Source organism: Anomaloglossus baeobatrachus, chromosome 4, assembly GCF_048569485.1.
Source record: "Anomaloglossus baeobatrachus isolate aAnoBae1 chromosome 4, aAnoBae1.hap1, whole genome shotgun sequence".
In the NCBI taxonomy this organism is placed as follows: domain Eukaryota; kingdom Metazoa; phylum Chordata; class Amphibia; order Anura; family Aromobatidae; genus Anomaloglossus; species Anomaloglossus baeobatrachus.
This window is the reverse complement of record NC_134356.1, coordinates 667,450,444-667,464,576: the sequence shown is the minus strand read 5'-3', so window position 1 is coordinate 667,464,576 and position 14,133 is coordinate 667,450,444. Positions and strand designations below refer to the sequence as shown.

The window sequence follows — 14,133 nt, the reverse complement described above, 5'->3', positions numbered from 1 at the left end:
AATAATATCAATACCCTGCATTTTAAAGGATCTTGGGTTCATCCATGAAAGACCTTAAAATGACGTGGAATAGTTTTTAGGTCCACATCATCGGTTGCTGTCTTTGCCACGCCAATGTTTGTCACATGCTCCCTTACTCTAAAGGCTGCTTTACACGCAGCGACATCGCTAGCGATCGTGTGGCGCCCTGGACAAGCCAGGTTGTCACAGAACTACACTTACACACCCCACACCACGGCTAGGCACACCGAAGCCAAACACAAAATCCTTGTTGCCTTCCTCCAGGGGCTGATGTCCACACCAGGGGGTGGGCCAGGCGGTTGGTCCCGCCCACCGAGGAGTTCACAGTCCTGGAGGCGGGAAAAGGAAAGAGATGAGTTTTGAAGTTTGAGAAGTGAGGAAGTAAAGTGGTAGAGGAGCAGTCTGCAGGCGGTCCGGGTGTGTGGCCCGGACGGAACAGCAAGGTTGGCAGACGGTGGTGACCATCTGCAGGAGATGCTAATTGGAGCAAACCGTATGGACCGTGGACGGGCGGTGGCCCGGCGGTACCGGATCGGAGAGTAAAGAGAAGCCAGCACCATCCGGCAGGGCTTACGGACCCCGACAAGGCTAGGAGTCGCCGTTAAATTTGTCAAATCCGTTAGCGAAGGGAACCTCCGGGGATTCCCAGCAGTCAAGACCCGATTGAAGGCAACCGCTCAAACCGTAGAGGGAAACACAGTCACCGCCAAGGCTACAGTTCCCAGGGCCAGAGCCTGCGGGCAAAAGGGGCTCCCTCAGCCTCCATCCAAGCTGGGGAGCGGGTTACCGGTGGGAAGCCATTGGAACCGTAACACAACACAGGTGCAGGGAAAGGCAGTCACCATCAACCTGCCGGGAGGAGAAATACCGCAGCCGTCTGTGGGACCCATCCATCCAGCCGTTTGTTTTACCGGAGACTTTGCATTCGTCATTGGCTGAGTGAGTACCACCGTGCCGTGCGGCACAGTACTGCCCCCGCGACCCTGCACCTCACCAGGCCCCGTAACCCACCTGCCATACATCCCTACCTCCCTCACCGGGCCCCGGGACAACCAACCCCCTACCCACGGAGGGGAGAACCAACATCCAAGCTGCTCCCCGTCATCGCTCCCGGGATCCCCGTCCAGAGCAGCGGTGGTGTCACCAATCTCACCACAACCGTGGGTGGCGTCACGGACAATATCCCTAAACCCAAGCCACCCCCTTTCACTCACAGGCGAGGAACGCCGCTCGAGTCCCCGGGATCCGGCCCACCGCTCGAGCCACCACCGAGCAGCAGCAGCTGGACCTGAGCAGTGGGTGAGCGCAGCATCCCCTCCTCCGCCCGCGACAACTTGGCGTCACGAACAGGATCTTACCGCTCTGCCGTCTGGTAGAGGTGCGCCTTGTGACCGCCCGAAAATTTTGAGAAGCCGCCATTTTGGGCGCGAAAAGTCCCTGCTCGAGCGTCTTCCCGAGTAGTGGAGGCGCGAAAGCTGAAACCCCGCCCCTGTAGAGGAGGAGCCGGAAAAAGGGGGACGGATGGCGTCTGGCCGCATGTAACCCGCGGCTATAAAAGCAGGGACTCCAGGACTCTGCAGCGATACTGGGTTCCTGGAAAACCTCATTGCCGAGATGCACAGTCCAACTACCAACAGTGAAGCCCCCGCGCCCGGCACAGCGGCGTGGGTGAGGGACCGGACCGCCCCGCTGAGTGACCGTCTGCAGGCCCACATGCAGCTCCTACTGGAGGAGTGGGAGGCCGACATGGCGGAGGTGGTAGCGGCTATAAGGAGACATGAGGAGGATTTGGAGGAGCGGGTAAGAGACCCACGTCCCTGTATTCCGGAAGGATCGGCCATTGCGGCTGAGGGGCCCGGCCCGCGCCTGCTCACCCTGCCGCCTCCCTCGCTATCTGCGTTAGTCGTTACTGCCCCGCCACTAGGCCCGCTACCCGCCCAACCGGTAGCGGTTCCCCGCCTGCCCGCCCAAGGGGACCGATCTGCAGCCGAGGCCTGTGACCGTGCAGCACCGCTCCCTTGGAAGACGCCGAAGGCCGAGCCCGTTGTTGAAGCTGTACCGGAGGCACCGCTGATAGTGCCTGACCCCGCATCGACCCCGGCAGCCCGTCTCGTGCAGGAGGAGGCGGAGGTTCAGCGGGAGAGGATCCCTGTGCCCATTCCCCACACCTCGGCTGAGGTTGCGCCGGGTCGCCGCTGCAAGACAGCACCCCAGGCCAAGTCACCGCGGGACCTTCCACCCAGATTGCCAGTGGTGGGCAGTGTCCAAGAGGTCTCACGGGGCCCGACCCGTGCGCAGGGGCTTGCAGCGGCCCCGTATTGGGACAGGGAACTGACACTGCTGGGCCTGGAGATTGCCGAGAGGGAGAGAAGGAAGGCGGAGCTAGTGGCCCGCACGATCCGAGAAAAGGAAAGCCTTCGCCAAGCGACCTTCCGTGTCCGGGGCCCGCTATATGAAGGGCAAGTGAGGAGGTTTGATGTCCGTCGGGGCTATGGCTTTATATACAAGCCGGGCCTGGAGGCCAAAGTCTTTGTGGCTCGACGGGATGTCAAACGCCCATCTACCGGAAGATCATCCGGGCCGCAACCTGATGCCGGGAGACTTGGTGCAGTACACCAGGCACTGCGGGGAGAGGGGTTGGTTCGCGCTGGATGCAAAGCTGAGGGGCGGTCAAGAGGCCCGAGTGCCAGCCCAGCCCCCTCCTCCGGTCGCCACCATGGACTAAAAGTGAAAGTCAGCGGTCCTCCGCTGCCAGTTGTCCCCGTTGGGACCACCAGTACCGTTTGGAAGTTTGAGAATGATAAGTGAAAATGATCAACCGAAAGTTTACCTGATTAACAACCGTGATTGAACCGGTCATTGCTGGCAACTGTTGTCCCCGTGGGGACTGTCTGTAACCATGCGTAGAAACTGCTACGGACAAGCCCGAGAACTTGCAGGGCAACCACGAACTTCTGAAATGTAAATAAAAATGTGTTTTTGGCTTGAAACCGTGACCGCCTCCGGAGAGGCTGATTTGGAGGATGGGCCTGGAGGAAAGGGATGGCCCAGGCCTGCCACTACCGTAACCGGTGGCGATCCTCCAGGGGGTTCAGGGGTCCCCATGGACACGGGTCCCCTGAAAGGTACAGAACCCGCTCGGGCAACTTGGTGCTGGACTGGGGTCAAGGGGTGCTGCCCATTTGCTTAGGGGCAGCATCAGGGCCAGGTTGCTTGGGTGGGAGAAGAGCGGAAGCCGTAACCGTATTTATTAAAAATGTTGGTAACATTTAAGAAATGTGCCTCCCGATGTGGGAAGATTGAAAAATGCTTATGTTTTACATGTTTACCGTTTTTTATCTTTTACAGTTAAAATAAAACCGGTGATGGACGGGCAGCCCGCGGACGGTCTGCATTTTACTAAGGGGGAATGTGGCGCCCTGGACAAGCCAGGTCATCACAGAACTACACCAACACACCCCACACCCCAGCTAGGCACACCGAAGCCAAACACAAAATCCTTGTTGCCTTCCTCCAGGGGCTGATGTCCACATCAGGGGGTGGGCCAGGCGGTTGGTCCCGCCCACCGAGGAGTTCACAGTCCTGGAGGCGGGAAAAGGAAAGAGATGAGTTTTGAAGTTTGAGAAGTGAGGAAGTAAAGTGGTAGAGGAGCAGTCTGAAGGCGGTCCGGGTGTGTGGCCCGGAAGGAACAGCAAGGTTGGCAGACGGTGGTGACCGTCTGCAGGAGAGGCTAATTGGAGAAAACCATATGGACCGTGGACGGGCGGTGGCCCGGCGGTACCGGATCAGAGAGTAAAGAGAAGCCAGCACCATCCGGCAGGGCTTTCGGACCCCGACAAGGCTAGGAGTCGCCGTTAAATTTGTCAAATCCATTAGCGAAGGGAACCTCCGGGGTTTCCCAGCAGTCAAGACCCGATTAAAGGCAACCGCTCAAACCGTAGAGGGAAACACAGTCACCGCCAAGGCTACAGTTCCCAGGGCCAGAGCCTGCGGGCAAAAGGGGCTCCCTCAGCCTCCATCCAAGCTGGGGAGCGGTTTACCAGTGGGAAGCCATTGGAACCGTAACACAACACAGGTGCAGGGAAAGGCAGTCACCATCAACCTGCCGGGAGGAGAAACCCCGCAACCGTCTGTGGGACCCGTCCATCCAGCCGTTTGTTTTACCGGAGACTTTGCATTCGTCATTGGCTGAGTGAGTACCACCGTGCCGTGCGGCACAGTGCTGCCCCGTGACCCTGCACCTCACCAGGCCCCGTAACCTGCCTGCCATACATCCCTACCTCCCTCACCGGGCCCCGGGACAACCAACCCCCTACCCACGGAGGGGAGAACCAACATTCAACCTGCTCCCCGTCATCGCTCCCGGGATCCCCGTCCAGAGCAGCGGTGGTGTCACCAATCTCACCACAACCGTGGGTGGCGTCACGGACAATATCCCTAAACCCAAACCACCCCCTTTCACTCATGGGTGAGGAACGCCGCTCGAGTCCCCGGGATCCGGCCCACCGCTCGAGCCACCACCAAGCAGCAGCTGGATCCGAGCAGTGGGTGTGTGCAGCGTCCCCTCCTCCGCCCGCGACAATCGCACCTGCCCCCGTCGTGCGTGTGTCATGGGCAAATCGCTGCCCGTGGCGAACAATATCACTAGGAAGTGTCAAACGGACTTACTCTCCTAACGACGTCGCTGTGGCCGGCGAACAACCTCTTTTTTAAGGGGGAGGTTCGTGCGGCGTCACAGCGATGTCACACAGCAGCCCACCAATAGAAGCGGAGGGGCGGAGAGCAGCCGCATTAACATCACTCCCACCTCGTTGCCGGAGGACACAGGTAAGCTGTAGTTCGTCATTCCCAGGGTGTCAAACGTAGCGATGTGTGCTACCTCAGGAACGACGAACAATCTGCGTCCAGAACGAGCAACGATATTTTGAAAATGAACGACGCGTCAACAATCAACAATTTGGTCAGTATTTCTGATCGTTAGCGGTCGCTCGTAAGTGTCACACGCAATGACATTGCTAACGACGCCAAATGTCTGTCTCGAATTCCGTGACCCCAACGACTTATCGTTGATACGTCGTTGCGTGTAATGGGGCCTTAACTCTTAGTTCTCTTGGCGTGAGGCTTATGAAGATCTTATCACATAATGGATCACATTTACAGTATTACATGAAATATCTTCCTTTATCTCAAAGGTTCTGGATCTATTACTGTTACAAAATTCCAAGCAGAGAGAGACATTGGTGCAAGAGAGCCAGTGACCACATGGAAAACAACCCTTGATCGGACATCTGGAGCCAAAAACATTCATTTTTGGGGGGTGTAGTGGCTCTTTACTAAGATATCCTTTAGATTTTTATCACGCTTTGGGGATGGGGTCAAGTGCAGAAGTGGTGAGGGGCGATTTGGAGAGATGATGAGTAAGCTCTCCTTTAGTGATGGTGGGGAGGAAGGTTAGTGGGTAGGTCAGTGGTGTGGTATAGTGGTGAGCAGTAAAGCCTTGGTAGATCTTGTTTCTGAAATGTATGGCAAAGTCTTCTGCAGAGATAAGGGAGTTAAAAGTGGGCATTGGAGGGCAAAGGAGTGAATTAAAAGTGTTGAATAACTGCTTGGGGTGGTGGAATAAAGAAGACATGAAGGTTGTGAAGTAGGCCTTGTTTAGCAGAGGTGAGTAGAAATGAGAAAACTTGTTCGAAAAAGGTTTGCCATCGCAAATTTGGCATGAATGTTGGCTCGTTCGGGTTGGGATTGGATTCACAAACACTTTTCTTAAAAATCGGCAAAGATCGGTTTTGTGTGTTAACTGTTCACATTTACACTATTGGACAAACCATCGACTTCCAGCCCCATCACAGCCATGTCATGGCTGTGATTGGTCTGGAAAATCCCTATAAAAATAGTTAAAGCAGGACATACACACCAGTCTCCGGCTGTAACACTACTTCCGAGTTCACTCATTACCCTCATACTTATTGCATGCGTCATCCGACCACCATCACTCCTGGCATTTGATTGGTTGTAGTCAGACTGCACCCCCACCCTGTGTGACAGCATCTATGATTAGTTAGAAACACATGCACTGCATGCGCATTTTAAGTGTAAAAATAATTAAGTTAGCTTATAATTGTATAATTGATAGCCAGCACAGATAAAGCATACGGCTACAGGCTGGAGTCACCAGCCGTGTGCTTATCTTGGCTGCATATTAAATTAAGAGAGACCCAATAAATAAATAATTTTTGAAAAAGCCACGTGGTCCCCCCCAATTTTTATATTCAGCCATGTTAAATCCAACAGCTGGCGGCTGGTATTCTCAGGCTGGGGAGGCCTATTGTTATTGGGCTCCCCAGCCTAAAAATAGTAGCCTGCAGCCACCCAAAATTGTTGTATCCATTAGCTGCAACAATCTCGGCACTGTATCCAGCTCATGGTTCTGTACAAGTTATCACTCTTCAGAAAAAGACTGCAAGTAACGCTTTTCTGCAATAAAACAGTGTGCATCCTCACTTCACTAAGGAAACTTTGCCCTATAGCCAGCTGTTATGACTCAGGAAAATAAATAATACAGAAGATGGTTTCAATACACAGACTAAGGAATTACAAAAATTGGTTTAGGAAGAGAGGGTGTGACCAGCTCTTTATGAATGAGGTTCATAATAAAGGGCATCTTATCACTCACGACAATATTATAATTAAAAATGTGGGTATATCTTCTCAAAAACCTACAGAAAAAAAGATTTAATTTTAAGTTCAGCACCAAAGAAGGAAATATCAGGTGTGTTATTAATAAAAATTGCCACTTGTTACAGAATGATAGAGATCTGCAAGAGGTAGCAACGAGAGAACCTTTAATAACATATAGACGAGACAAATATATCAAAAACATCATTGTAAAAAATACCATAAAAACTGAAAAAAATAATAACAATTTGTTGAAAAAAAATATTCCGAAAGGAAACTTTTAATACAGAAACTACAACTTTTTCAATCAAACACAGAAAGTCCATATACAGTGGAATCTTGGTTAACGAGAGCAATCCGTTTTGGGAGTTGCTTGTAAACCAAGTTACTCGTTCAGCAAAGCAAGATTCCCCATAGGAAATCATTGCAATGCAGACGATTCCTTCCACAACTTGTTAAATGTCCCATCCTCGTCCCCTATTGTGCCATTCCACACACACACAAACACACACAAACACACATATTATGCTCAACTTACCTTCTGTTCCATCGACGGCCTTTTGGATCTTGTAGTTCACCGCGAGGATTCCTCCCTCGTCGCGATATACCGGCGAACTACAAGAACCATGAGGCCGGTGATGGAATGGAAGGTAAGGTGAGCATAATACTGTATGTGTGTGCGTGCGTGTTTGTGTGTGTTTATGTGGACTGCAAGAGCGGGTCAGAGCGCGGTGGATGTACGGAACCGGAAGTGTGTGTGGTGAGTATTTTGCTCGCACAGCAAAGCTTTCTCGTAAACCGAGTTACAAATTTACAGAAAGCTTTGCTTGTTAAGCGAAATTCTCGTTAACTGGGTTACTTGTTAAGCGAGGTTCCACTGTACAAGCAAATAGCTGAGAAGATCCTGGTCCAGGATCAATCCCAGTTAATGGGCTACTCAAATAGCATATCAAAATAGAACAAAGAAAAGAGTAGAAATGATCAAAAAAAATATTTATTAGTAGTAAAGATTTATGCATATGTGACGCCCTGGCCTATCAGGACGTCACAGATTATTGTGCAATCTGCCCTTCTGTGCAATATTCACCTCCTCCTTGGTTACGGGTCCCTAACCAATGGTGTTGCCAAGAACAAGCTAATCAAAATCCTAGGAACACTCTGTACCACACCCACCAGACACACCAGTGGACGGCCTGAGTGGAATAGGGTCGCCCACTTGGGGGGTTGGTTAAGGGAGGGTCAGGAGTGTCAGGAAGACAGTCAGTTAGCTATTGACTCTCAAGAGGAGAGGCCACAAGTGAGGAGCTGGGCTCCATGAGACTACAAGGTGGCAGACGTTGGTCTAGGCCTGGTAGGAGCTGGACCCCGGTCGCAGGGGATCATGACAAGGGTCACAGATTGTCGAGGAGAACAGCCGGTGGCCTTGTGCCATCACCGGGAAGGGGCCAGGGCACGACGGGGTACGTGGACCGTAGGTCAGGGAGTAGCTTCAGGCGTCCTGACAATTTACCCGACGAGGACGGAGCCTTCAAGATCCATTCTCCACCCACTCCAAAATCGGGGTACTAGCGCAACGAGGGGGATAGGACTTTCCTCACACAAGGTCCAGAAAATCCCAAGCATGAACCTGAGAGCAAGCTCACCCAGTTAGCCACACCGGGGAGCGAGACCCGACCAGTTTTATACTCAAGGGAATAACAAGAGAAACTAGGTGCAAAGGTAAAGGCCACAGACTAACAGGCAACACCAATGGGCACGGGATCCAGGCGTGCTCCCTCCAAGCGGCAGCGGTGTCCAAAATTTTGGTTTCCCACTGTTGTTGGTGTCAGTGTAATTGGATTGAGTGAGTACACAAATGACCCCTTACCGTCCCAACGGCACCTCCCCGTCTCCCTAATCGAGTCCCGGGGAATTCCCCCTACCCGTGGAGGGGATAAACATCTGGCTGCCCGCACCATCGCCAACGGATACTCCCCACTGCAGCGGTGGTACTCCATCTTACCACGCACTACGGGTGGCATCATGAACTGTCCTTACAATCCCCTGTAAATAACCCCCCTTTATTACGAGTGGCCGCGTGACCCTGACCCTCGGGTCCGGAGATCCCCTCGAGCCACCGCGGATCCAGATCCAAGCAGCCTCGGCGGCTGACGCAGGGGAGGCACACATACAAATGTTAATAAGGTCAAAGGATGACCTAGATAATTTGGCACAATAGAGGAGAGGATGCTAAAAGGCAAACCCAGGCCTGCTGTACATAGTATAAAGTCAATACAAAATGTGCATTTTTTTAAATAGCACAATTTCATCATATCCTAACATTGGTATCAATACGTCTAAAATAAATAACTATGGATGGTAAAATACTGGGCTAAGTTAATTCACTATCTCTTGGTGACTTTGTTAAACAAAGGAACATGAATAGAATCAATAATTAAAGCTATCAATATCACGCCTAGTATTTATTACCAAGCTATTGAAATCTATAGATTAAATCCTCAGCAATAGGCAGCTGTGAGACTGTGACCGGGGTTATCTATGACGGCCGGTATGTCTCGCCCCGGTTGTGCTCACTCCATGATAGAAAGTAAATCCACTCTAGGGTTAATGCTGTTTCCCTACAGGCTGAAGGAAGGGTTAAATGGAAACAGGAACAAGGGCAGGTGTGCCGGGTGTGAGGGAGTGAACAGAACTCCCTGAGCTCTCTGCTGGAGAGGCACATGTATATTGTTGTGGACTTTTGTTTGGACATTAAACCGTGTGCTGTGAACCTTAATGCCTGGATCCCGTGTCTTCTGCTGCGCAGCCGACCGTGCTACCTCACATATGGTGGAGAATCGGCGGGCATGCCAGCCGGTGAGGTGTAGCATCCATCCCTGGTGACCCAGTAGCACATGTCCTGGATTCGAGCGGCTATACTACAGCCCAAATCCGGTGACGCCATGGAGGACATACTACAGCAGCTGGCTCAGGCTAATGCACAGCAACAACAGGCTAATGCACAGCAGCAAGAGACCAATGCACACCTGCTCCGGGCGTTGGAATGTCAGCAGCAATCCTTGCAAGGGCAGTACAAAAGGCACCAAGAACAGCTGGTTCAGGCCAATGCACGTCAGCAGCAAGCCTTGCAGTTGCAGGAACAAAGACATCAAGAACAGATGGTTCTCCTGGCCAAGTCGATCCGTGCCGGACCGGCAGCAACAACCCCGGGACCGGGTGACGACGGCAGCGTCCGGAAAGCGGTGAGACAAGCGTTGCAAAAGATGACCCCGGGGGATGATGTGGAAGCGTTCCTGGCGGTGTTTGAGCGGGTGGCCGAGCGGGAAAAGCTGCCGACCCCCCAGTGGGCTGAGGTATTGTCGCCCTATCTGACGGGGGAACCCCAAAAAGCGTACCTGGACCTCTGTACCGAGGACGCCATTGACTATGTGACCCTGAAAGCCGAAATACTGGCTCGGTTGGGGGTGAATACCTATGTACGGGCTCAGCGGGTAAATCAGTGGTTCTATGAGGAAGCCAAACCCGTACGCTCCCAGGCCTATGACTTGTTGCATCTTGTAAAAAAGTGGTTGCAGCCTGACACTCTGAGCCCGGCGCAAATGGTGGAAAGGGTAGTAGTGGATCGTTTTGTGCGCACTTTACCCGTCACCGTTCAACGGTGGGTAGGACAGGGTGACCCGAGTACCCTCGACCAATTAGTGTCCCTGGTAGAGCGGCATGTGGCTACGCAGGACTTGATACGGGACACTGAGACTTTGCGTACCGCCCGTCGGTCCGGCCCCTCCAAGCCTAGGGCCAAGGATCCACCGCTGACAACGGTGCAGGAGTCCCCTACCGTCCCGTCTGAGGCCGCGGCCACCATTCCTGAGGTCCGGAAGGTTCTGTACCCTAAACGACAACCCGTCAAGGGGGTTTCCATCCCCATTAGATGTTGGCGATGCCAGCGGGTGGGACATATGGAAGCCCAGTGTCCACTCACCACGGAGCCCATGGATTGTGGGGTTACCCGGCGGGGTTCAATGTATGCTCAGGTGGTGTGTACCGCTGACCTGGTCTCCCCAGAGACGAAGCCCCACTTGTGCCAAATACAGGTGAATGGATGTTCGGTTACAGGATTGTTGGATTCCGGAAGCTTAGTGACCCTTGTGCGATCCACCTTGAGGGCTAAAGTAAAGGCCACGGGACGTACCGTGGGGGTGGTTTGCATACATGGGGACCGCCGAGACTATCCCACAGGGATTGTCACCATCACAGCACCTTGCGGTCAGGTGCAACATGAGGTGGGACTTCTTAACACTCTTCCCTATGACGTGATCCTAGGAAGGGATCTGCCCTATTTTTGGACTTTATGGAAGGGACCCCCTAAGTCTCCTCAGATATTGGTCAGTCCGGGACCTGAGCCCTACAATCCTGAATCCGGGACACCTGCCGTAGGGGTCCCCATGATAGGGACAGAATGTGAACCCGATAGGTCGCCCCTAGAGGTATTGGCAGGAGAGGCTGAGACGGTCGAACCCATCCTGGAGTTGGAGGCGTCCCCGGATACGTTTGGGACTGCCCAACTCCAGGACCCTACATTAATACATGCCCAGAGTCGGGTGACAGTAATTGACGGGGTGGCACAGCTGCCCGGTGCCCAGGTAAGGTACCCCCATTTCGCTCTTAAGCAGGATTTACTCTACCGGGTAGATGAAATACGGGGCGTGGGGGTAGAGCAGTTGGTGGTGCCCCAGCCGCATCGCCGGCGGGTCCTCGACTTGGCTCATAAACACCTGATGAGTGGCCACCTAGGGGTCAAGAAAACGCAGGAGCGAATATTGCAAAGGTTCTATTGGCCCGGAGTCTTTGGGGAGGTAAAACGGTTCTGCGAAACCTGCCCGGAGTGTCAGCTTACCGCACCCCTGACCCATTTTCGCAGTCCGTTGGTACCGTTACCCATTATAGAAGTCCCTTTTGAACGGATAGGGATGGATCTGGTGGGGCCCCTCGTAAAGTCCGCTCGAGGGCACCAACACATCCTAGTGATCGTTGACTATGCCACCCGGTATCCCGAGGCGATACCTCTCAGACATACTGCAGCAAAGCTTATAGCTCGGGAGTTGTTTGCTGTGTTCTGCCGGGTGGGGTTGCCCAAGGAGATCCTTACGGATCAGGGGACCCCATTCATGTCTAAAGTGACCAAAGAGCTATGCCGGCTACTCCAGATCAAGCAGTTGCGTACGTCTGTGTATCATCCTCAAACGGACGGTTTAGTCGAGCGTTTCAATAAAACCCTGAAAACCATGCTCAAAAGGGTGATTTCCAAAGACGGGAAAGACTGGGATATGATGCTTCCCTATTTGATGTTTGCCATCCGTGAGGTGCCACAGGCATCCACGGGGTTTTCGCCTTTTGAATTGTTATACGGGCGACATCCCCGGGGATTGTTGGACCTGGCAAAGGAAACATGGGAGCAAGAGCCCACCCCCCATAAAAGTGTGATTGAACACATTTTGGGTATGCAGAACCGCATAAGCGCGGTCATGCCAATTGTGAAGGAGCATTTACAGGAGGCTCAGGCCGCGCAAAGCGGCCGCTACAATAGACAAGCCACCGTGCGGACCTTTAAACCCGGGATCGGGTGTTGGTATTAATCCCCACGGCGGAGAGTAAATTCCTGGCTCAATGGCAAGGCCCCTACGAGATAAAGGAAAGAGTCGGGGTGGTTAACTATAAAGTATTGCAGCCCGGTAGGCGGAAACCTGAAAAAATATACCATGTCAACCTATTAAAACCTTGGCAGGAACGGGAAAGCCTGATGGCTGTTTTTTCCCCATCTCCCTCCTCTTCGGGTCGTTCACCTCCGGCTCCAGCGACCTCCGGAGAGGACGAACCGGAAGTAAGGATTGGAGAAGCCCTCACCAAGACTCAGAGGCGAGAGGCCAGACGGTTGGTTCAGCAGAACCCCGATGTCTTCTCCGAGCTGCCCGGTAGGACCAGTCTGATACGACATGATATTGTCACCGAGCCCCACCTGAAGGTACGCCTGAAGTCATACCGGGTACCGGAGGCTCGACGACAAGCCATATCGGAGGAACTAAAGACAATGTTACGCCTGGGGGTCATCGAAAAATCCCGGAGTGAATGGGCTAGTCCGATTGTCCTAATACCAAAACCCGATGGCTCCTTAAGGTTCTGCAATGACTTTAGGAGTTTGAACGAAATATCCAAGTTCGATCTCTACCCCATGCCCCGGGTGGATGAGCTTATTGATAGGCTGGGACAGGCGCGATATTTTACCACGCTCGACCTGACCAAGGGGTACTGGCAGGTGCCACTGACGGAGTCCGCCAAGGAGAAAACCGCTTTTGTTACGCCGGAGGGTCTCTTCCACTATGTTGTCTTGCCTTTTGGGTTACATGGCGCTCCGGCCACGTTCCAGAGGTTGATGGACTTAGTGCTGGAACCCCACCAGGCGTATGCATCAGCGTACCTTGATGACATCATTATTTACAGCTCCGATTGGCAGACCCACTTGGAACAGGTACAAGCGGTGGTGGACGCGCTTCGAACAGCCGGATTGACAGCCAATCCCAAGAAATGTGCGTTGGGACTCACGGAAGCCCGCTACTTGGGCTACGTGATAGGCCAAGGAGTGATTAAGCCCCAAATTAACAAGGTTGAGGCGATCCAGAAGTGGCCTAGACCCCTGACCACGAAGCAGGTTAGGGCCTTCCTGGGTATCGTGGGGTACTACAGGAGGTTTGTAAAGGATTTTGCGGGACTATCAGCCCCCTTGACGGACCTTCTCAAAGGCAAGAAGTCCGTCATGGTGCGCTGGACTCCGCAGGCCGAGGACTCCTTCCGGGCCCTGAAGGGGGTCCTGTGCGGACAGCCCGTTCTCGTACACCCTGATTTCCGGAAGGAGTTCATAGTACAGACTGACGCCTCAGAGGTCGGCCTGGGGGCAGTGTTGTCTCAGGTGGTTCAGGGGGAGGAACACCCCGTCACCTTCTTAAGTAGGAAGCTCACCCCTCCCGAGCGGAATTATAGCGTAGTGGAGAAGGAGTGCCTGGCGATCAAGTGGGCCTTGGAGTCCCTACGCTATTACCTGCTGGGACGGCAGTTTCGCTTGGTGACGGATCACTCTCCACTGGTCTGGATGAGGTCCGCCAAGGAACGGAATGCCCGGGTTACCCGGTGGTTCCTTTCTCTGCAGAACTTCCGGTTTACGGTTGAACATAGGGCCGGTGGGTTGCAGGGCAACGCCGATGCCTTGTCCCGCGGCCCGTGTTTGATGGCGGGAGTTCAACCCCGCACGCTTGAACTGAGGGGGGGTATGTGAGACTGTGACCGGGGTTATCTATGACGGCCGGTATGTCTCGCCCTGGTTGTGCTCACTCCATGATAGAAAGTAAATCCACTCTAGGGTTAATGCTGTTTCCCTACAGGCTG

The 14,133-nt window shown here is 53.4% G+C and overlaps 1 protein-coding gene across 1 annotated transcript in view; it reads right to left on the bottom strand.

Moving 5' to 3' along the window:
* Window positions 1-7,249, bottom strand: part of LOC142302794 (complement C3-like) — a 421,200-nt gene extending 413,951 nt beyond the window's left edge. Inside the window, exon 1 of the mRNA XM_075343903.1 lies at window positions 7,238-7,249. Within this exon, the coding sequence (XP_075200018.1) occupies window positions 7,238-7,249 (12 nt within the window). The remainder of the gene's footprint in view (window positions 1-7,237) is intronic.
* Window positions 7,250-14,133: the final 6,884 nt, after the last annotated feature.